The sequence below is a fragment of the Engystomops pustulosus genome, chromosome 4 (genome assembly GCF_040894005.1).
Source record: "Engystomops pustulosus chromosome 4, aEngPut4.maternal, whole genome shotgun sequence".
Taxonomy (NCBI): Eukaryota; Metazoa; Chordata; class Amphibia; order Anura; family Leptodactylidae; genus Engystomops; species Engystomops pustulosus.
The window spans coordinates 191,687,257-191,711,910 of NC_092414.1; the positions used below are offsets into that span (position 1 = coordinate 191,687,257).

Here is a 24,654-nt window from a genome sequence, read left to right on the forward strand (position 1 = left end):
GCAGGATACTGACAGGACCCCCATTACAGATACAGGGAAGGACTAGGCAGCAGGATACTGACAGGATCCCATAACAGATACAAGGAAGGACTAGGCAGCAGTATACTGACAGGACCCCCATAACAGATACAGGGAAAGGCCAGGCAGCAGGATACTGACAGGACCCCATAACAGATACAGAGCAGGATACTGACAGGACCCCCATAACAGATACAGAGCAGGATACTGACAGGACCCCCATAACAGATACAGGGAAGGACTAGGCAGCAGGATACTGACAGGACCCCCATAACAGATACAGGGAAGGACTAGGCAGCAGGATACTGACAGGACCCCCATAACAGATACAGGGAAGGACTAGGCAGCAGGATACTGACAGGACCCCCATAACAGATACAGGGAAGGACTAGGCAGCAGGATACTGACAGGACCCCATAACAGATACAGAGAAGGGCTAGGCAGCAGGATACTGACAGGACCCCATAACAGATACAGAGAAGGGCTAGGCAGCAGGATACTGACAGGACCCCATAACAGATACAGGGAAGGACTAGGCAGCAGGATACTGACAGGACCCCCATAACAGATACAGAGAAGGGCTAGGCAGCAGGATACTGACAGGACCCCATAACAGATACAGGGAAGGACTAGGCAGCAGGATACTGACAGGACCCCCATAACAGATACAGAGAAGGGCTAGGCAGCAGGATACTGACAGGACCCCCATAACAGATACAGGGAAGGACTAGGCAGCAGGATACTGACAGGACCCCCATAACAGATACAGGGAAGGGCTAGGCAGCAGGATACTGACAGGACCCCATAACAGATACAGAGAAGGGCTAGGCAGCAGGATACTGACAGGACCCCATAACAGATACAGAGAAGGGCTAGGCAGCAGGATACTGACAGGACCCCATAACAGATACAGGGAAGGACTAGGCAGCAGGATACTGACAGGACCCCCATAACAGATACAGAGAAGGGCTAGGCAGCAGGATACTGACAGGACCCCATAACAGATACAGGGAAGGACTAGGCAGCAGGATACTGACAGGACCCCCATAACAGATACAGGGAAGGGCTAGGCAGCAGGATACTGACAGGACCCCCATAACAGATACAGGGAAGGGCTAGGCAGCAGGATACTGACAGGACCCCCATAACAGATACAGAGAAGGGCTAGGCAGCAGGATACTGACAGGACCCCATAACAGATACAGGGAAGGACTAGGCAGCAGGATACTGACAGGAACCCCATAACAGATACAGGGAAGGGCTAGGCAGCAGGATACTGACAGGACCCCATAACAGATACAGGGAAGGACTAGGCAGCAGGATACTGACAGGACCCCCATAACAGATACAGGGAAAGGCCAGGCAGCAGGATACTGACAGGACCCCCATAACAGATACAGGGAAGGACTAGGCAGCAGGATACTGACAGGACCCCCATAACAGATACAGAGCAGGATACTGACAGGACCCCCATAACAGATACAGAGCAGCATACTGACAGGACCCCCATAACAGATACAGGGAAGGACTAGGCAGCAGGATACTGACAGGACCCCCATAAAAGAGTCAGAGATTAGGACTAAGTGCAGTTTCCCTCAGAATGACGTGTGCTGGTGTCATCTGCTTGTATCTAGTAGTCTCTATCTCCGGTGTCCTTGTCATGTGCCTGAATTAATATTGACACTAGAGTTGCTCTTGGGTTAAGTGGTGCAGACTCTGCCCCATAGACATCATTACATAAACCTTCCTTTAAAGCGCAGGTTAAGGGGGTGTGCGATCACAGGAGAACAGGAGCGCTCGGGCGTGGAGGTGTCCATCACACAAGATACCTGAATGGAGAAGATAAAACTGGAAGATTGTTATGTCTCTGAGGAATATGGATTCATACTCCAAGACCCCCTGGTGAGATAAAAACGGTCTATTGATTATTATGGTCGATTCTTATTTGGGCACCACCTGCCTTGCACTAAGGCTACATTTACACGAATGTATGGGGGGGGGGGCGTATATACGTCCCCCATACATCACAATGGCCTCACGGTACGGTACCGGAGCGGTACGGTACAAAGGTGCAAAACTGACAAAAAATGCGTTTTTTAACGCATGCGTTTTTAACGATCTGAAAACGCACTTAGTAAAAACGGCCCAAAAACGCCATGTGTGTCTTCACCCTTAGGCTGGATTCACACGACCGGTGCCCGCCGCACCGTAGCACGGTGGGCACACGGCAGTGCACGAGGAGAGGAGGAGGCGGTGAGCGCTGCTCACCCCACCCCTCTCCATAGGGATAAATGGCGCACGGCGCCGTATGCCGTGAAAAAATAGGACATGTCCTATTTTTTCACAGGGTACGGAGCGGCACGGTGCCGCACGTGTGCGGCACTGTAACGCTCCCGTAGGGAGCCGCGCTCCCATTGCCATCTATGGGGGCCGTATATCGGCCGTATATATGTCCCCCTTGCGGTAGTGTGAATGCAGCCTTAGACAGCACTGTAATACATGTTTCTATATCAAAGTATTTTGTGTAAATTTTTATGGGAATGAAGCAAGAATAAAACGCTGGGTCAGTATACTGCAGGGAGATGCCTGTGCCCTCCCTATGTTATGCCTGGTACAAAGTCCCAGTCACCTGAGCAATCTGTATGCAGATATTGAAGTTGCAAGAAGAGTTCAGCTCTGAAGCTGTAGAAATCTGTAATGAAGATGTAAGGCCCCTTCCACACTAGCGTTGCATTTCACGTCAGGGTGCAATGCGTGAAAAACTGACGTTTTTGGCTGCGTTTTTGTTCCATTTTTCCTTGGAGTCATCGTTTTCGGTGCGTTTTTCATGCGCGTTTTTTAAGTCAATGGGAGACACGAGCATTTTTCATTTTTTAATTGAAAAAGAATGTCTTCTGATAAGTTAGCAGATGTATGCAAACATCTGCAATCTATTCTTCACTGTTCCGCGCGTATATTATCTCCCGACAAGTTAGCAGATGTGAAGAACAGTGAAGAATAGAATAAAAACAGTGAACACAGGATCATTTAAGTGAAAAACACAGTGAAGAACACAGTGAAGAATAGATTACAGATGTTCGGCACATCTGATTACTTGTCGGGAGATACGTGCGGAACGGTGCGAACAAAATAGCATGTGAAGAACAATATATATGTGTGTGAAGAACACATTGCAGATGTTTCCATACATCTGCAATGTGGTCTTCACACATATATATTGTTCTTCACATGCTATGTTGTTCGCACCGTTCCGCGCGTATCTTCCGACAAGTAAGCAGATGTGCCGAACATCTGTAATCTATTCTTCACTGTGTTTTTCACTTAAATGATCCTGTGGTCACTGTGGAAAATTTTCTGCTACACAAACCAGCACAAACGTTTGACATAAATTTTGTTAGATTTGAGCAAAGTGGGATGCCAACTTCACTTAGATGAAAACTAGTAGTCTGGAATCTAGGCCTCATACACAGGACTTTATTTATTTTTGGCCGCGATCTAGCTGCACAAACGGTGACTATCCCCCATAGATTTCTTTTGTACATGGGCACTGAGAGGCTCGCCACGACCAAGCTGACTGGCCCCAAAATATAGAGCTGGTCCTATTTCTGCTCAGATCTGTGGCAGGACCGCTCATTTCCTATACACATGTCCACCTGTCTGAAGTGGGTCCCAGTTTGTGACCCGTTTTGCACACACAGGGAACTAAACTAGTAACCTTCGGCCCCATGACACAACTAACCCGACTCCTTAGTGTGCCTACAAAATATTATTCCCCTTTCTTATTGCGCCAACTTGAATTCATCACATTCTTACCTCTTTTTGGTACCTTTTTTTTTTTTTTTTGACATATTGGTGAATTAGCTTTTTTTTTTTTTTATAAAAACTTCTTCACTCAACGAGCAAAGTTCAACGCAACAGTTTTTCTTGTGTTGCGCCTTAATTTTACCAGTGTCTTTGGATTCCAGATCTTGATGTTAAAAAAACAAAAAAAAAGTTAAAAATTTTTGCTCAAAAAACTCCACTTCTTTGCTAGCACTGGCGGCCTCTAAGATAAAATAAACAATGATCTTGCTTTTCTCCTGTGGTTAGAAGACGGCTTTACGTTCATTCTATATTTCTCATATTTTGGTATAATATAGGTCACACTCCCAGATTACTACAAACCCTGGACGGACATAGCAGGAAACTTGGTAACGTTAATTGAAACAAAGAAACTACAAGATGAAGTCCGGAAGGTGAGTGAGACTGTATCACATAATGGAATATGTGCAGTATCTTGTACATTGCTGATTTGTTACATAAATGTCTGATCACTGGGGTGAGGATCCAACTGCTAGGACCCTCGGCTTGAGGTAAAGATCTGAAAGGAAACTGGATTATAAAGATATGAGAAGGAGGGAGGAACATTCCAGATGCACCCGTATCTGGGTACTACTGCCAACTAAATTTAAAGTGCCCCATTCCTTCCCCTTAAAGCACTTAAAGGGGTTGTCCTATTTCAGCAAAAACATCTTGTTTGTTTAGTGAAAAGTTATACAATTTTCCGATATACTTTCTGTATCAATTCCTCACGGTTTTCTAGATCTGTGCTTGCTGTCACTCTGTAGAAAGCTTCTATGATTACTTCCAGTGGATAGAAACCTGACCATGGTCACACAGGTGCACGACTCGTTATATCACACAGCTCTGATTACTCTCGGTGATATAACGAGCCGTGCACCTGTGTGACCAGGGTCAGATTTCTGTCCACTGGAAGTAAACATGGAAGCTTTCCATAGAATGACAGCAAGCAGAGATCTAGAAAACCGTGAGGAATTGATATAGAAAATACATTGGAATAATGTATAATTTTTCATCATGCAAATAATAATAATTTGCTGAAATGAAAATACCCCTTTAACCCCTACAGCCTGGCACACCAGCATCCGTCTGTGGGTACCCCCCCCCCCCCTATACATTCAGGGGTACCCTGCAGTATCCTAATTCAGTATTATCCCATAGCAGAACTGAGAGAATAGACTCCTTACTCTGCCTTCAGGACTTTCTGTTGTGTCATCTTGCTGGAAATTAATCCAGAATAGGTGGCAAATATACGAGAGGGCCATAGGTTTCCTGAAAGACTTCACCCACAGGGCCATATATTTAATTTATATATGACCAGGAAAAATAAAAGAATTTTCTGAATTCATACAGAATCTTCTATAGAGGTGACAGTAGTCATGATCACCACCAGGGGGCAGAAGCACACTACACATTCTCGTGCTGCCTCTATGGAACTATATAGCGCAGTTCACATTTGAACAATTTAATCAATTTACCAGTAAAAATAGAGCTGCATGCGCTAAATTTGGACAAAACCAAATAGAAACTGATGGACCCCACTATGTTATTTGTAGAGCACCATTAATTCTATGGTTCTGTACAATAGGTAAGCGGTTCACATACATGACATTAAGACATTAAGTACAAATACAAGATTAGTGATTAGGAGACAAGTGAAAGGAGGACCCTGTCCATAGGGGCTTACAATCCGTGGCCTGTGTATGTGATGGATACTGGATGGTTCAGTTCTTGCAGCTACTATAGTGTATTCTGTATTTTCTTTCCCTTTAGATGCCAGATCTGGACATAAAGCATCTGAAGGGGCACAGACAACTCCGCCTGGCCCGTCTGACCCTCAGCCATATAGTCATGGGCTACGTGTGGCAGAACGGAGAGACTGAGGGCACTAAGGTGAGACTGCGAAGACGAGATTGTCATACAATCCGTCCTGGGCTCCCTTCTCTATCTTATTATATTATATGGCCTGGACTGTGGGAGAACACAAGCTATATCCATCAGTAATCAATGGGAACCCCAGCAGCCACACACTTATCCCCTATCCATAGGTAAAGGTTTATCCTCGATTGTAGACTCTTCCATTGGCAATTGTTCAGGACCATTTTGCTTATTGAGGCCACTAGAAGGCACCCTCTCATTACATATAACACAAGAGTTTCATTGCTAGACCCTGCTGTCAGTAAGAATGATATAGAAGGTAATCTAGGATTTTCTTTTAGGCAAATCAATGCACAGGGCTGCAACTCAGCTGCTGCAGCAACTCTTTTACTCTTTTACTTTTACTGATGGATGGGTTATTCTCATCTGGACATTCCTATTGAATCTAGGACATCTGCCATGTACACACCTTTCTTCAGTTGGATGTTATTTTTTTTTTTAAACTACCTGCAAAGATAATTTCCCCTAAATTTAGCCATGTTGTTCCTTTAGAAATTAGTTTGTCCTTGGAAACGACCACCGCTGCTGGAGTGATTGCACAAAGAAACAAATGGTCATTTTATATGAAATGTCTGAGCGTTACTATATGTCCTGCAGCCGTCCTGTGGTAATGAACGCTGAATCCAGGTGGTCAGGTGCCTAGTGCAAACATGGCTACCGCTGCTAAAGTGCAGGAGTGGTCATATCCAAGGACAACTATCTAATTTCTAAGGGACAACATACTAATATTTATGAGAACATCTTTTTATATAACTTGCACTTTGAAGAAATCTTTATAAATGTAATTTATGAATTTAGTTAAATGTGAATACCAAGATAGGAATACCCCTTTCATTTCAAACCCTAATTTTATTTACTGAACAGTAGGAACAGGGTGGCTCCAGGCTTAAGTAGGCCCCTAGGCAACAGATCCTTTTCAGGCTGCTATGCTATACATCCCAAATTTTACTGCAGAGAAAGTGCTCTAAGGCAATATTATTATATTCAACTCTGGAGTTGAATCCCCAGGACACACCTCTGCCACCTCAAGTGGGCCCTCTAAAGCGGCCCTGGGGTGTTGGCCCTGAGCAGGAACCATGGCTACTTAAAGTCTTGAATGTACCACTCAAGAGCTGCACTCTATATAGTGCCCGCCATATACTATGTCTTTAGATATGGTATGTCCCTGTGTAGTGACCCTTCCTCCCCCTCCCGAATAGGACACCTTTGGACATGGTGGCCCCCGCCCCCTATATGGGATGCCCTTGTACATTGTGATTTACATAGTGATTCATCCTATATGGTGCCAGTCACATCGTGCCTGATATGCCACACCAATAGTGTCACTCATTCATTATTTCCATGAGAGATAAGCGTTGCTAAAGTTATCCAAACGCTCCTTATCTACTCAGATATAGAAAAAAAAATAAGCGTGCTTATCAAAGCCAAATGGGCTTGTCTGAGATTAAAAAAAAAATAGGTAGGTCCAGTTTAAAGGGGAGGTGGGTAGGAGAGGCCGGTGGTTACATAGATCATTATGCAGGAATGCGGGTGTATAATAGAAGTCTATGAAATCACTGATGAAGATGTAGGGTAACACAGATGGAGACATTCCTAGAGGATTAGTCACAGCCAAGATGACGGAGGAGATCACCTTCATCTACCTGCTGCAGTTTCATGAAGGAGAGGCTGTAGATAATAATCAACCAAATAGCAATCTCTGCATCCAGATCTGGAATAGCAATAGACTTTGTTACAGGCTTATTATAGCTTGTTACAGAGCAGGAGGAGCTGAGCAGATTATACATACTGTCCTATGTGCAAGCAGCATGTTATAGAACCGGAGTAGCTGAGCAGACTACACATAATGTACTATGTGCAAGCAGCATGTTATAGAGCAGGAGGAGCTGAGCAGATTACACATAATGGGGCAGATTTATCAAGTGTCTGAAAGTCAGAATATTTCTAGTTGCCCGTGGCAACCAATCACAGCTCAGCTTTCATTTTATCAGTGCTCATGAATATTTTAAAGGGGAGCTGTGATTGGTTGCCATGAGCAACTAGAAATATTCTGACTTTCAGACACTTGATAAATCTGCCCCAATGTCCTTCATGCAAGCAGCATGTTATAAAGCAGGAGGAGCAGGGATGCTGCTATATGATTGACGGCTATCAATCCTCGAGTGGATCAGCCCACTGGACTCCCAAACCCAGAAATAGCAGAATGTTAGAAAATTTTTAACACGTTATATTGGAACAAACGAGTTATAATAAAAGTGACTGTTCTCTTGCTTTATCACGGAGGGACTTAACCATAAATCTGAAGATGCCTCACAGCTTATAACCTAACCCTCCTCAGGTGCTGCCCCGTAACCTGGCCGTGCCGTATAACCAAGTGTCCCAGATCCTTGGGCTGCCGTTGATCATCATCCATGCAGATTTGGTCTTGGCGAACTGGAGACGAAAGGATCCCAGCGGGTAAGTAGTGGGATAGACAGGAAGGGGTTAATTCCAATAAAAACTTCTATCGCTATGTGCACCTTTGTTCTATGAATAGTGCGCATATATTCTATTGTTATGTCTCGTACAATAGATTTTGGGCAGATGGAAAACACTTAATGGGTTGGGATACCCTTTGGCTACCTTCTCTCTTTACTAATTGTTGGTTTCCTTCCTTGCGCTGCTCCCGGGGATTGCTGGCCAGGCCGCTGACAATAGAGTAAGTGAAACTCCATTACTTCTGGAATTCTCTTTGAAGTTTATGAGGGGCTGCTGGGATAAAGATTTGGGCGCTAATAAAACCGATCACCTAATGATAAGGTGCGGATAGAAGGTATATAAATGGTGCATTATGGAAGGAGTGATGCTCTGCAGGCCTATACATGGTGCCTGATGGGATGAGTGATGCTCTGCAGGCCTATATATGGTGCCTTATGGGAGTAGTGATGCTCTGCAGGCCTATAAATGGTGCCTCATGGGAGGAGTGATGCTCTGCAGGCCTATAAATGGTGCATTATGGAAGGAGTGATGCTCTGCGGCCTATACATGGTGCCTTATGGGAGGAGTGATGCTCTGCAGGCCTATAAATGGTGCATTATGGAAGGAGTGATGCTCTGCAGGCCTATAAATGGTGCCTTATTGGAGGAGTGATGCTCTGCAGTCCTATTATTATGTATAATAATTGCTAATCACACTAATCACCTAATGATAAGGTGCGGATAGAAGGTCTATAAATGGTGCCTTATGAAAGAAGTGATGCTCTGCAGGCCTATAAATGGTGCATTATGGAGGAGTGATGCCCTGCAGGCCTATAAATAGTGCTTTACAGGAGGAGTGATGCTCTGCAGGACACTGCAATTACATTCTGTTAATAGTTGGACATGCAGTACAAGGCAGATGTTGTTCTTACTGAATACACAGGATAATATGTTGATCTAGGGTCATGCAGCTGCAGAAGCTTTCCTTTATAGGGAGCTGATAGATATTGCTGTATGAGCATTCCCCAAATATTGTATCTACAGAGACCACCCATGTATAATGTACTGGTCTCTTAATATGGGGTTGGGAGGGTCCTACGGCTCCTGTCTATTCTGTCATTGCTTGGGAACTAAAGGGTGATTACATGAAACTGTGTTCTGCTGGTATTGAACTAATATGATACAAAATATTTGAGGCTGCATCTTATATACCCACACTGTAACCCACTCTGTACTAATGAGGTGTGAAAACAACAAAACTGCCCCTTAGGGTATTAATGTTATAGAGCAGGAGGAGTTGAGCAAGTTGTTCATAATGTCCTATTTACAGGCAGCATGTTATAGAGCAGGAGGAGCTGAGAAGGTTGTACATAGTGTCCTATCTGCAGGCAGCATGTTATAGAGCAGGAGGAGCTGAGCAGATTGTAGATGGTGTCCTATCTGCAGGCAGCATGTTATAGAGCAGGAGGAGCTGAGCAGATTGTACATAGTGTCCTATATGCAGGCTGCATGTTATGGAGCAGGAGTAGCTGAGCAGATTGTATATTGTGTCCTATCTGCAGGCAGCATGTTATAGAGCAGGAGGAGCTGAGCAGATTGTAGATGGTGTCCTGTCTGCAGGCAGCATGTTATAGAGCAGGAGGAGCTGAGCAGATTGTACATAGTGTCCTATCTGCAGGCAGAATATTATAGAGAAGAAAGAGCTGAGCAGATTTACATAGTGTTATATCTGCAGGCAGCATGTTATAGAGCAGGGGCTGAGCAGAATGTACATTGTGTCCAATCTGCAGGCAGAATGTTATAGAGCAGAAGGAGCTGAGCAGATTGTACATAGTGTCATATCTGTAAGAAGCATATTATAGAGCAGAAAGAGCTGAGCAGATTGTACATAGTGTCCTATCTGCAGGCAGCATGTTATAGAGTAGGAGTAGCTGAGCAGATTGTAGTGTCCTATCTGCAGGCAGCATGTTATAGAGCAGGAGGAGCTGAGAAGGTTGTACATAGTGTCCTATCTGCAGGCAGCATGTTACAGAGCAGGAGGAGCTGAGCAGATTGTACATAGTGTCCTATATGCAGGCTGCATGTTATGGAGCAGGAGTAGCTGAGCAGATTGTATATTGTGTCCTATCTGCAGGCAGCATGTTATAGAGCAGGAGGAGCTGAGCAGATTGTAGATGGTGTCCTGTCTGCAGGCAGCATGTTATAGAGCAGGAGGAGCTGAGCAGATTGTACATAGTGTCCTATCTGCAGGCAGAATATTATAGAGAAGAAAGAGCTGAGCAGATTTACATAGTGTTATATCTGCAGGCAGCATGTTATAGAGCAGGGGCTGAGCAGAATGTACATTGTGTCCAATCTGCAGGCAGAATGTTATAGAGCAGAAGGAGCTGAGCAGATTGTACATAGTGTCATATATGTAAGAAGCATATTATAGAGCAGAAAGAGCTGAGCAGATTGTACATAGTGTCCTATCTGCAGGCAGCATGTTATAGAGTAGGAGTAGCTGAGCAGATTGTAGTGTCCTATCTGCAGGCAGCATGTTATAGAGCAGGAGGAGCTGAGAAGGTTGTACATAGTGTCCTATCTGCAGGCAGCATGTTACAGAGCAGGAGGAGCTGAGCAGATTGTACACAGTGTCCTGTCTGCAGGCAGCATGTTATAGAGCAGGAGGAGCTGAGCAGATTGTAGATGGTGTCCTATCTGCAGGCAGCATGTTATAGAGCAGTTTGCTATATTGTTGCTGGAATACCTGATTCTGTTAAATTTTGTAACTCCAGCTATTAAAGGGGTTGACCAGAGGTTAAAAAATATGACTGCTTTTAATACAAAAACAGTGCCACACCTGCCGATGGCTTGTGCAGGTATTGCTGCTCAGCTGAATAGAAATAAAAGTTGAAATTTCATGCACTACCTAGTGCTGTGTTTAGGAGAATGGAGCCATGGTTTTTATAACCCTGGACAACCCCTTTAATGTTCTCCTGGAGACGTGTTATTGAATAGTCTGAGATCCTTTCTAAAAATGTAGCCATGGATTATGACTAGGATTAAGTTCCAGGAAGCGGCACAGCACCCAAGTCTCCTGGAAGATCCCTGACCTCCTCTCTCCTGTCTGCAGGAACCTGTCCACCATTGTGTCGTTCCCCGGAGGTGATAGTCTGCAGGGCTTTGTGCTGGTCACACTGCTGGTGGAGGTGGCTGCCATCCCTGCAGTAAAAGTGAGTACAGATGTCATATACACAGTAACAGTGAGTTCAGTCTCCAGATCTTGGGAAAGTCTTGGTGACGTGTGTGAAGTGTAGGCTGCTTGGATACTATTATCTGTGTTGTGTGTTTTCTCAGGCTACAGGGAGATAATCTTCTGTTATATACTCAGCGCACATGAGAAAACCACACTCAGGACTGTGCACACACGGTGTCATTGTCTCTACTAATCTGTACAGCACTATGCAAACTCCTATAGTCATTGTACTGTACCTGGTACCTCACACTGATAAATGCAGGGTAGGGTTACATGGACAATACCTGTACTGACATGGGATCCCATGCACAACTAAGGAATGTCGTTTCCAGATAACGTAAGGGGAGCCTGTGCCGAGGCCAAAAGCCCCCATGTTACGCAGGGTAAAGTCATCTGAACCCGCTTGTTTTGCAAACTACATGAACAAGGACGGATCCTTTTGTTCTTTAGAACGGTGAAGCCAAGCGTGCATGTCTGTGGAGTCAGATGGGAGTTATAGTCGTTCATTGAGATAACGGGTATAGAAGTGTGTGGACACCTTTACCCTTAAATAAACACGTGTGCCACGTTTAAAGGAAATTGACCAGCGAAATCAATGATAACCAAGGGGCATTTACTCATAGGTCCCTACACTGTGACTGGTAATCTTCTTATTTGTGATCCATGGTCTCCTTCCTCGTAAAAGCAATTTTTAAAATGCTTTTAAAATTATATGTTTCCAGTGCCCATCCATGCTGTTAGTACACAGGCATGTACACTGTACTGTAGCAATCCAACCATCACCCCATTGTGTGAGGTTACATCAGGCAGAAGGATCAGGGGGAGACAGTGTAACAGCCTGTTAAGCTACAGCATGTAGGAATTCTGGTAACACCCAAAGGTGCCCTTCTGTCTCATTAGCACAAACCAGGGGCATTTACTCATAGATCCAGGCACTGTGAGTGTGGTAATCTTCTTATATTTGTTATCTATGGCCTTCTTCCTTCTAAAATCAAATTGTAAAATTATTCTAATGAGACAGAAGGCATCTGGCGATGTTATGTGCTGTAGTTTCACAGACTGTTACATGGTCTCCCCCTACTTTCTAAAGCTCCCCCCATCTCCCTCTACCTGATGTGATCACACACAATCTGAGGGGATTGGAGTGCTCCTGCACCGTATAAACGCCTGTGAACCTACAGGACATGGGGGGGGCTATAGTAAAACCCCCAAAGAGCTCCTCAGGCTCATTTGCATAATGATAAAAGATGATTTTAGAAGGAAGGAAGTCATGGATAACAAATATAAGAAGATTACCACAGTCACGGTGCCTGGATCTATGAGTAAGTGTCCCCGGATTATCATGCTTGATATTGGTGGTTGGTTTTCTTTGAAAGGATAATCCTCAATTAACAAATATAACAACCTTTCATTGGTAAAAGCAAGGGAATTTGGGTCATGTTCCCAGGACAAAACTCAAACACTCGGTGTCTTGGTGGCAGTACATGTATGTTTATGAGAAGATGATTCTGGTACCATATGTAGGAGGTGATTCCAGACTTGTAGGGGCCATGATATTCTTACAGCCCAGGGCTCACGGTGGTCTTATTCCACTTCTGCATGTATTTTATGATGCAATAATAACTGTATCTGTGCTCAGGCCGTCATTAGGATAGTGAGAGCCTTACAAGAAGATGACCGGCAGACCCTTCTCTCTACTGTACCGGACCTGGAGCAATCCATCAACAAGATGAGCGCAGCTCTGCAGCTCATGTATGGTGAGTGGGACACATTTTGTTTTAGTTTCTTATATCCTCACCAGGTCTTTGAGCTTGGTAACAAATTTTGCATTCATTCACCTAAATTTTTGCTCTGCTTTCCCTTAGAATATGTGGACTCGGATGTATATTACAACACAATCCGCACATTCCTCACTGGGTAAGTCTAATTCAGATAGAAATAAGTCATCTCTGATTATGAGTGATCTGCTCACACGCACATAACCAGTCCTTGTAAATTGACCTTTGACCGGATGGAACCTAAATTTTATAGGTCACTTCCCATCTAATGTGTATGGTGGACCTTGGGGTGGTGGTCCAAAAATGATCACCACTCACTGAAGAGTTTGGGTAAACTAGCATATGACCACCTACAGATGGTGAATTTCATACTCATGTTCCCCCTCTCTTGACCCATTAAGGTCTCAAAGTCCCTAATAATCAGCCCTTAGGTTTTTGGTAAATGATAACACCAATGTCCTTATCAGAAATATAGGTATGTCTAACGTCTTAAAGACGGACCAAATTGTTGATTATTGTAATACACTGTATTTTAGACCATGGGTGGTTGAAGCTTTGAAGAAATTTTGGCCATATTTGTACCATTCAGTAGTAGAAACTCTACACTAACATACATGTCCAAGTGGAGTTGTCTTCTCAGAGATTTTTTGGCAACTTTCCGGTCTGATGGAAGTATTTGTGGACCACTTACCTGTTGTAACTTCACTTCAATCCAACCTTTATGGCGAGTTGTGTTTAGCTTTCTTGACCTAATAACTTACAAGGTTTTTGAGAGGACAATACATCTCATTCCTCCAGAATTCTTGCTTTTTTGTCTTCCTGTTTTTGGATCTTCTATTATCTTTTTTAACATAGTTTTCTTCTGGAAAATTCTCAAGAATTCCATCCATTGTTTCTTAGAATCTCAAGTATTCACTGTCCGTAGTATTGATCTCTATCTAGTTTTATGCTAGTTCTATATATGGAATTTGTCTACTTCCTGGTAATATGTGGGATATTTTCCACTCCGGTTACTCATAGACAAGTCATTCTGTGGGACGCGTAGAGATTATAGGTCAGCATCTTGTATGCACTTTCTGAGGAGCTCTGGGGTTCAGTTTCTCATCCATTACTATCCTTTTACTCAGAAAACGAGAGAATCTCAAAATAAACTATACAGGCAGTACAAGATAGGGTCCGGAGGTTTGTTCTTAAGTTGAATTTGTATGTAAGTCGAAACTATATTTTATCATTGTAGATCCAGACGAAAAAGATTTTGGCCCCAGTGACAATTGGAGTTTAAACATTTTTTGCTGTAATGGGACCAAGGATTATCAATAAAGCTTCATTACAGACACCTTACAGCTCATCATTAGTCTGGGATTATAGTAAAGCATCCAGAAAGCTTCACCAGAGGTCAGAGGGGTCCGTCTGTAACTATGGGTTGTCTGTAAGTCAGGTGTCCTTAAGTAGGGGACCGTCTGTATATGTACAGTAAAGGCCCCACATCTGTACTGTTACCAAAAAATTTCATGGGACTAGTTAACGGTACTGGGCTCTGTTTTTGTAGATAAGAGCAGTAAAATGAAGTTGTGGGTCTATCGGAAGCTATGTTGCATTTAATAATTGGGTTAGATTATGATTTTTTGATGGACACACTTTTCCAATTAGTTTTAAACCCAAACTCCAATTTCACCCTATCTACTTATGGAGCTTTTCCTGTAAGACATTCCATATGGACACAACTACCAAACTTGCACAAACAATACAAATATAAATACATGAGCAGCATGGTGTCACGGTGGTTGGCACTATAGTCTTGCAGTGATGGGGACCAGGGTTCAAGTCCCATCCAGGTCAACATCTGCAAAGAGTTTCTATGTTCTCTCCGTGTTTGCATGGGTTTCCTCTGGGTCCTCAGGTTTCCTCCCACACTCCAAAACATACTGGAAGGTTGATTAGATTTTGGGCCCCATGGGGACAGAGTCCGATTTGGTAAGCTCTGGGCAGCGCTGCATAATCTGTGCGCGCTATATAAATAATGATAATATTTAAAAGGGATATCCAGGATTGGAAAAACATTTTCTGCTTTCTTTTAGATACAGCACCACCTCTGCCTGTAGATCACGGTCTGGTACTGTAGCTCAATTTAAGTAAATAGGACAGAGCTTCAATACTGCATATACTTCTGCCACTTTAAATAAAAGAAAACGGCCATGTTATTGCTTATTAACATCATGTACATTGTTCATGTGACCTCTGTAGCCAATCACTCAGACAGCCTTCAGTGATTGGCTGGTGGTCATGTGGAGGTCACTCATCGCACAATAACTCCAGGATTGGTGGAGACCAACTGGAGCAGTAATGAGGCTATAAAATGTTAAATAAAATATTTCTTTTAATATTTTATACAATTTAGTGCTGTCTAGTAAAATAAAAATCTTAAAATCGTGAACAATAACTTCAAACTAACTTTTGTAACTTTAAATTATTTATTCTTGACTCAATATTTTCCATATGTCATGTTCTTTTTCTCCTTCTCCATCCCAGTCCAAAGATAAACGACACCCTCCATCTGGCTGGAAGGAGTCATTCTTCATTTTTCTGGGGAAGGGGACAATGATCTAAGGGCAAAAAACAGAAAATATCTTTTTTTTTACACCATAATGAATGGCCTGAGAGGCCAAATCTGAAGAATCAAGTCTTCTAGTCCTAAGGAATTGCCTTTACTGTGATATAATGATGAGTTCTGCTTGGATTCAGTCTTTTTCCTAATGCAATTCAATTTTACTGGATACTTTTAATAGACAATTAAGATCTTAAAGGGCATCTACCACCAGGATGAAAGACTGTATGCAAATGTGCCTGAGGGGCTCCGGGCTCCATTTGCTCATTTGCATACAGTCTTTCATCCTGGTGGTAAATGCCCTTGAAAGGATTCCTTAACTTTTGACAAACTTGTAGAAATCGGTAGTCCATTTTGTGTAAATGAAGAGTAACATCTGATCTTTCCCACGGAGACCAGATTCTCTAATTCACTGTTTTAACAAAAATACATTATTTCACAAATATAATTCTAACCTGTTTCTATAAGTCCTGGTGTTTACAATTTCAGTTGCCCTGGGAAAATATGCAAATTAGCCTGAGGGGCTCTTTTGCATAATTAAAAAAAAAAAAAAGCTTTTAAGTAAAGGAGGTCATAAGGAGTTAGATTGGATCCTGCCAGAGAGAACACACCTGCATGTAAGTGCTTAGTTCCCTGATGTTTAGTAGTGTAAGACTATGATCCCTGTGCCAGAATGTAGCTTCAACCTCTGACAAGTCATCACTATACAGGATAATGCAGCATCTTCACTGAAATATGACCAGAAATAGATAAACATGTCATTGGTGGCTCTGAAAGAGTTATGTTTTTGGAAAGGTTAAGATTTTCATTCTGTGTTAATTAGAAGTTGCAGAGAATGTGGTTTTGCTTTATAACGGGCTCTGCAGTTCCCAGGAATTAGCTGGACTGTCTACATCTGGAGGCCAATGTCTGGTTTTGTTCATTTGTTTATTCAATTAAATCTTAAAAGTTAAATTAGATCTTAAGTCTTGAGTTGTGAAACCTCTGCTTTTCCTTGGGATCCTCAGCAGTGTTCTCAGGGTGGTGATAACTTGCCTTTTTTGTAGCTTTACTTCCATCATTACCCAACAACAAAGATTAAAATATTTACCCTTTTTTTTTTAACCTGGTTAGCAGTTTGATGAGGTGACCCATCCATCCCATTCCTCCAACACTTCTCAAACTGGCAGCTCCCCCAAAATTTGGTATTGTCTCAAATGGCTTGGCAGATCAAGTTGCTTAAAAGTCACCAGGAATGTTATTTTTAGCTGGTGATGGGTTCTAATAGCCTATGCTTTTTGATATTAAAAATATTGCTTTTAAAAATACCAATAGTTTATAATAGTTAATTTCACATTACCCATATCCCTGCGAGCAGCATGTGGTGTGGGGCAGCTGCAGCCTGTGTCTCCTCATGTATTCCTCCCCTACTCTACACCGTCCCCTTCCCTGCCTGCTCAATGCACATGAGAGGAGGGGGGAGGGTGGTGGATAGGAGACATACAAAGGCTGCAGCTGCCCCTTCCTGGGGACTCTCCACATGCTCCTAGCAGGGAGCCATGAATGTAAACTTGTATAGACTACTGAAATGATTAACAATGCTACATGGTACATGGATTTGGGCATGACCTTCCCCAAAACAATGACCCACATGATGTCTTCTGAGACTATAACCCTTATGTTATACACCTCCTGCCTGCCCCGGAAAGGTCCTAGTGTTCCTTAACAACCAAAAAATCAAATCTCAAACTCTACAAACCTAGCACGTCACAACTCCTCAACAGAAGATTATAGAGTGCCTGTAATGGTGCCATCGAATCGGGCTTGTCCCCCCAACATGTTTGGACCCCAAGCGTGGTTCTGCTTCTTTGTTTCCATTAAGAGTTTTCAGTATTTTTCCACTCCAGTGTCCTAGGGCAGATTGCAAACCCCAGGTGGGTGTTCATACCACTCCCCGGATCCCGGAAATGCAGCCTGTATGAAGTTATGGTGCTGTATGTCTTGAAGGAAGGCTTTGAAGTGGCGCTGTTTTTTCCCAAAACGCTACTGGTTCCAACTAGGCTACTGAAGGTGAGAAATTCTCCGCTCAGAGCGTTTGACACTGGATCCACTTTGCTGAGCCAGATGTCTCCACAATAAGTGACTCATCATTGGGAGTAATATATTCCTGAAGTTTGATTGGATGATGAATATATTTAGTTGTTTGAAAAATCCTGGCTTTAAGTTCTGTCATTTCGGTTGAAAGAATTAGAACATTGATCACATATTTCTAATACAAAGTTATCCTGAAAAATACAAGTTAGGTGGAAAAATTCAGAATGTGCATTACATAACCACAATTTCTCAGAGCATCGTTCCCATTACACATCCAGGGTGAGCGAGGAGAAGTGCCAGACACATGCATGTGGATTATACTTTCTAAAAGGATTTAGAAAGTTGACTTTTCCTAAATATTTTTTGTTACCCAATGGGTACATGGAAGTTATTGGGTCTCAAAGTAGAAGTCTCAGGTAATACTCAAGTTAGGGCTAACCGGATTTGTGTCTGGCAGGGGCCTAGTCCCACATCCTCATTCACAACACTTGCAAATGGAGGTGATGGGGGTAACCGGTGTCGGCTAAAACAGCATTTGTCCTAGTTATTGAAGGTGTATGGACACTGGATCCGCTACTAAACTCAAGGCAAAGACTTAAAAGCTGTGTGCTACCTGTCCATCATGGCTCCGAATCTTCTTTCCAACATGTCTTTATCCCATCAATTTTTCTTTTTCAGGATTATTTCCCTTTGGCTTCAATTTTAAGACTTTGTTTGTCTTGCTATTTTTAGTTACCTCCTCCGATTCTCAAGCTCCCCGGAAAACGATTATTTTTAGAAACTTCCTAAATATTCCCAAGGGACCTAAAAAATGTAACCTCTATTGGTATGTAGAAGGTCACAAGTAAATAGTGGGCCCCATTCAAGTTCCCAGTGTGAATTTTTGAGCATTTGTTCACTCAGTGTCCTCTTTTTTTCCCAGAATAGTTTTGTTTTTTAACTTTTAGCCTGGAGTATATTTTCTGGGGGTTGAATTAGCAGAGGGTAAAATATTGCTAAGTGTTTGGTATTGAAATGAATTGCTTACGGATAACTGCAGATGCAGGTCAGCTAGTAGTGTATACAGAAACATTCATAAGGAATTTACTGTGCAATGTTGAGAAATGTAGGGAGGTTTTCCATCCTAAATATTTTTCAGAAGAAAAATTCAGATTTAATAGTCCAGGCTAAGATTGGTAATTTACAGTTGCTACTCTAGGTAATATTTCTTTTTGTTCTTAATAAATTTGATTTGGGAATTTTCAACATATTAACTTTACCCAATCTACTATTCTTTCATGTTGTGTTCTTATCATTATGCCAGTCCGTACTTGGTAATATGTTACCTAAAGTGTCAAAAAAAATTCACTATGAAAAGAGATCATTAGCTTTACCCAGTGTATTGTGTATGCTCCTAGATTCACATCATGTATAATGCCATCAAAATATATGCTGAGCATAGACATGGATCTATACTGACATGGTGCGGCATCCTTTTTTGCCTCTATCTGCACAGTATACAACACATAGGGGGTCATTTACTAAGGGCCCGATTCACGTTTTCCCGACGTGTTACCCGAATATTTCCGATTTGCGCCGATTGTACCTGAATTGCCCCCGGTTTTTGGCGCACGCGATCAGAATTTGGCGCATCGGCGCCGGTATGCACGCGACGGAAATCGGGGGGCGTGGCCGAACGAAAACCCGACGTATTCGGAAAAACCGCTGCATTTAAAAAAAAATTGAGTCGCGAAAATTTCACTTACCTTCATCCTTGATAGGCCGGTGTATTTCGAGGCATTCCAGCGGACTTCAGCGCAGCAGCGCCACCTGGTGGACGGCGGAGGAACTGCTTTGATGAATCCCGGCCGGACCCGAATCCAGTGCAGAGAACGCGCCGCTGGATCGCGAACGGACCGGGTAAGTAAATCTGCCCCATACTGTGGAAAACGCATGATGGAAAGACGCCGCATCCGGCTTCCTCCTACTGAGCGACGAATACGCTCAGCAGAGCCCATCAGAGCCTCCACTGAGCATACACATTGCTCAGCAGAAGGCAAGTCCTCAGTGATGTCACTAAGGGAAATACCCCAAACATCCTGGTGTTCACTCCTCCTCCTCTCGCTTCCAGTGGGGAAAGGGAAGGAACAGGACCACATATCCCATTGTATTTGGATACAGTTGTATAAGTCTTTGCCCTCCAATCCCTAAACCGGAGGGCAAAAAATTATGACAAAAGCTTAATTCTCCTAGTATGAGAACATGACCAACCACAGCAACCAACACCAAAGTTCATATACTCTTATCTGTATTCAGAGCAAGGTTGGACATGTAAGTACTCAACTCTTTGGACCGGAAGTTTTATCCCATTCATTGACCTTCCATTTTCTAAGGGGTTGTCTGCCGCCCCTGAAAGTGAGTAGTATTTGGTATTCAACCCCTTTAAATATAGTGTAAGTCAGTACTATACAAAAGTTTTTTCCCACCAGCCAGATTATCTCCTCTGTACGGGTGTATGAAGGTTCTTATTCATGGTTTAATAGCTCTCTGTTGTTTATATGGCATTAGTAAATATGTGACTGTCTGTGTATATTATGTTTTTATGCTTTTAACTTGCAGTTGGAAGGACAACCCCAACATGCCGGAAGGTCTTGTGTATGAGGGTGTATCAGACGAGCCCCTCTCTTTCTCCGGTGGGAGTGCTGCTCAGAGCTCCGTGTACCATGTTCTTGATGAACTGCTAGGAATAAAGCACCAGTCTCAGAGTGGTAAGTGTGGATCCAATCAATAGGCAGAGAGCAATTTAAAATATAAGCAGAATTAAGTTATTCATTTTGCTGTAAACTTTTTCATGCACTGCAATTTCTTGGGTGCAACACAGCAAGTATGAACCCACTGCACTTCCCTTAGTATTGGCCCTTTAAACCCTGTAAAGGGATCTAGATTTGGTGCCAAGGGGGACACAGGGTGATTACCTCATAGAAGTAGTCTATGTTCAGTGTTGGCAGATCAGGAGACTGGTGTCTTACATTGAAGAGACTGGTGACAAGACAAACAGGGTGCACAACAGGGGCAGGGGGCACAACATGTGTGAATATACAAAGTTATTCTGACACCTTTGCAGTACATTAGGGAATTAGAATTCTTATGGGTAAGGTTCTCCATCACTAACATTTTAGAAGACGTTGAATAAATTAGTAGTACAAGTGAATATGAGAAACTCTGCACAGTGATTCTTGTTCCACTTGCCTCTCATTCTCCCTCCATTCACTTTGCTGAATTCCATCTTGCTAGCAAGTCAGATATTTCAGCCCGAAGCTCACAGAAGTGTTAGATTACACAAGTTCTTTGGAGGAGGAAGGGGGGAAGTGAGTCACAACATCTAGGTCTCCATCCACTAGGGAGAACTAAAAGCACACAGATGGGGACATTTATCATACACTAGCGTTCGTGCAAAATCACGGCACCACCAAATACATAAAGAGGATTGGGCCTCCTGATGTGTCCAGTGGGGCGGCCAGGATAGTTCTGCTATGGCCCTCTCCCCCTTGGTGTGGAGATAGCGTAAAGGGTATAATACCAATTGCCGCCAGTTTGCTAGAAATTATGATTATTTCAGGGAGTCTACACCAGTTTTCTGGCCTGGAGGCCCTGATCAATGTCTCCCATAGTCTGCAGAAGGGGAAACTGCTAAAAAATACTGAATACATAATACCCAAAAGCAGTATTATTCTTCATGTATACACAATGTACTAACGTTTTCTGCTAAATTATTTGAAAGGTGAGGTACGCATTAAATAAATCTGGATGCCCTGCAATTGAGAAGCTTAACACAGAGAATTTGAAGCATGAATGAGGCAGCAGCCAAATATTGCAGATGAATAATGCCAAGTATGCCTCTATGGATGCAGCCGTTTCCTTACATAAATTTAGCACACCTATGAAAATGTATGTATTTCATTTAGCATTTTTGTATTTATGTTTTGTATTCCTCTCCCGCAGCGGATTTCCTCTTCAAGATGCGCCGTTACATGCCTCCGGCCCACAGTGATTTTATCAGGTGGGTTATGGAGGCCCCCAGTCTGTCAGAGTATGTAGTTAAATCTGAGGATCCAACTCTTCTATCAAGTTTCAATCAGTGCATCTCAGCACTCACCGAATTGCGCTCCCTTCATATCCGAATTGTCTCCAAGTATGTCAATGCAGCCGGTGTCCGGGCCAGGATGAAGAAAAACCAGACGGAAAATCCAGGACACCAGGAGAGGGGTACTGCAGGGTCACAGGTCATGACCTTCTTAAAGAGTGTCCGCGACACCTCCAAGGATGGAATGCTTCGGCACAGTACTCCAGGGGATCATTGATGTCATTCTCCAATGTGATATCTTCCTGTAACTATGGACACCACTTTCTACACTAAATATATATCTAACAACATTAAATTAAATCCACCCAATCTGAAAACCCTAATTTGGATTGGATTCGCTTTTTACAGAACTTGTGCAGGATACAAAGAATGTGACTTCTATCTTTTAGAAACAGCGCCACGGATGTCCATAGGTTGTTTCTGGTATTGCAGCTCAGCTTCACTTGTGTGAATGGGGGTGGTTAGCAAAACCATGTACAACCTATGAAGAGGTGTGGTGCTGTTTTAGGATAGCAGCCATGTTTTTGTAATGCTGGAGAATGTTGTCCCCAGCACCACTGTTCAAGGAGCTGCTTTTAATTGTCCATCATGTCTAAGTGGACTTTTATGTAAATCATTTTATTAGTTATTCAATGAAATGCAAAAATATGTGACTAATAAATTATCATATTAATGTATTTTCTTTGGATTTCTCATGGTTTTATCTTATTATTTGTATTTTTTGGGGGATTTCATAGTAGGAATGCATGTCCACTTTAAGCCTCATACAGACTAATGTTGTCTTTGGACTAGGACTCAGCGGTTAGAGCACTTTCCATGTATTTCTATGGGCTCATACACATGGCTGTGGCTTACAAGGCCCCTTGTATGAGTTGAACACCCAAACCAGAAATGTTGGAGCAGGTCATTAGCACAAGGGCCGGATTTGTGATGTTGGATGCTTCTGGGCAGGGTCGGTTTTAGATCAAACTAAAAGTGGAGCCCCAAAATAAAACAATTTTGTGAACCGTCAGTAAGAGGCTCCTTTGGCTGCTCCCTGCACAGGCCCAGCGCCAGCAGGAGGGGCCCACTGTAAGACACTGGTACAAATGATCACCATCCGACTTGATTGCTTTTCTGCCTCTTCGGGAGCGCAGCATAGAAGCAGAATCCAAAAGTCACCTTTCCTCGTTCCCCTGAAGTGCCGCTATGCACAGTATGCAACGACTCTGAAGCCAGTGCACATCATGTCATCAGATCACGTGTGCCGGCTCCAGAGCAGGCGCATAGCGCAGGCACATGCCGAAGAAAGATTGCGGATGCAGGAAAGGTGGGTTTTTCTTTCCCGGCTACTGGAGGGGGGCCCACTAAGGCTCTGTCGCCCAAGGGCCTACTAAATCCTGGAGCCGGCCCTGGCCCTGCACAATAATAACTTTGTAGTTACACGCAGTAGCATGGTAAGTATCTGTAATATGGAGCTGTAGGAGAATGTTTTAGGATATAGACAGATAAGTAGATTGATGGAAGATAAATATAAAAGATTTATGGATGTTAGATGGATAGATATGAGAGAGATACAATAGAAAAGAGAGACCAATATACAGAATAGGGGCAGCACTGTGGCTCAGTGGTTAGCACAACAGCCTTGCAGTGCTGGGGTCCTGGGATAAAGCACCATCTAGGTCAACATCTGCAAAGAGTTTGTATGTTCTCTGTGTTTACTGGTAGGTTGATTTAGATTGTGAGCCCCATGGGGAAATTATGCGTAGCTGTTTAGTTATGTTATGTGTAGCTGTTTGGCATAGGTTGGGTGATGTGAACAAGTCATTGTCAATTCTTTGGTCATCTTTGGTTTTGATTCCTATATTAACCATTGGTAGGGTGATGCCCTCATGCAGAGGCATAACTTGTTGCTGATAGGACCTACCACATTTTGTTCTCCTTCTGTAACCACAAGACCTGCATCACTTCTGCGCTAGATGGATATTACAACATCTATTCAGTCATGGCAGAGTAAATATGTAGGATGATAAGGAGATTGCTGATGCTGTCTGTAGACTTGTGAAGTACAGGCCTGAGGCCTAGTGCAGGGAATGTTCCCGGCTCCCACAGAGTCCTACTAGTACAAATATAACAAAGGATAAGCTGAGCTCCGGGACACAGACTTGACATATTCTGATAAAGAGCAGAACATGTTGTTTCATTGCAATTACTCGGATCACATAATAGTTGATACAACAAAAATATGAAATCATAGGGAGACTGGGTATGAAAAACATTAGCAATTACGTGATACTGACAAGAGGACAGAGGGCAGTGTAATGATTATACACTTATGATGCTGGCTGCAGGTTTCACTGGATACAAGTGTGTGTATCCTCATAGAAATGACAGGGGGGCCTGGAAAAAAGGGCCCTAAACACATTAATTTAAAAAAAAAAAAATTTAATTGATACAGAGAACCTAGCCAGACCCTCACTTGGTGGATCAATTTAAAGGGGATGTCTGCATCACACACACACCTGTTTTAATGTAGCTATTTATTAAAAGTGAGACTGCCGGGGGTCCTGGGTTGTATGAAAATTGTGGGGCCCCCAAATTTTTGC

The 24,654-nt window shown here is 43.1% G+C and overlaps 1 protein-coding gene across 2 annotated transcripts; it reads left to right on the plus strand.

Annotated features, from left to right (window-relative positions):
* Positions 1–1,762: 1,762 nt before the first annotated feature.
* Positions 1,763–22,746, plus strand: IDO2 (indoleamine 2,3-dioxygenase 2). Of its 2 annotated transcripts, XM_072149084.1 has the most exons (10): positions 1,763–1,920; positions 4,158–4,253; positions 5,632–5,751; positions 8,135–8,253; positions 8,480–8,494; positions 11,368–11,467; positions 13,130–13,247; positions 13,356–13,407; positions 20,545–20,693; positions 21,928–22,746. In XM_072149084.1, the coding sequence occupies exons 1-10, from the start codon at positions 1,852–1,854 to the stop codon at positions 22,284–22,286; spliced, it is 1,197 nt and encodes a 398-aa protein (XP_072005185.1). In that variant the 5' UTR covers positions 1,763–1,851; the 3' UTR covers positions 22,287–22,746. The 2 variants fall into 2 exon arrangements, with proteins under 2 accessions (XP_072005185.1, XP_072005186.1); XM_072149085.1 differs by lacking the exons at positions 1,763–1,920; positions 4,158–4,253 and adding an exon at positions 4,801–4,825.
* Positions 22,747–24,654: the final 1,908 nt, after the last annotated feature.

Bases quoted from the DNA above. Each gene is read 5' to 3' on its own strand.
- IDO2 (XM_072149084.1), top strand. From the start codon at position 1,852: ATGGAGAAGATAAAACTGGAAGATTGTTATGTCTCTGAGGAATATGGA. The intron at 1,921-4,157 runs GTGAGATAAAAA...GGTATAATATAG, and splicing joins TCATACTCCAAGACCCCCTG to GTCACACTCCCAGATTACTA. The intron at 4,254-5,631 runs GTGAGTGAGACT...CTTTCCCTTTAG, and splicing joins TACAAGATGAAGTCCGGAAG to ATGCCAGATCTGGACATAAA.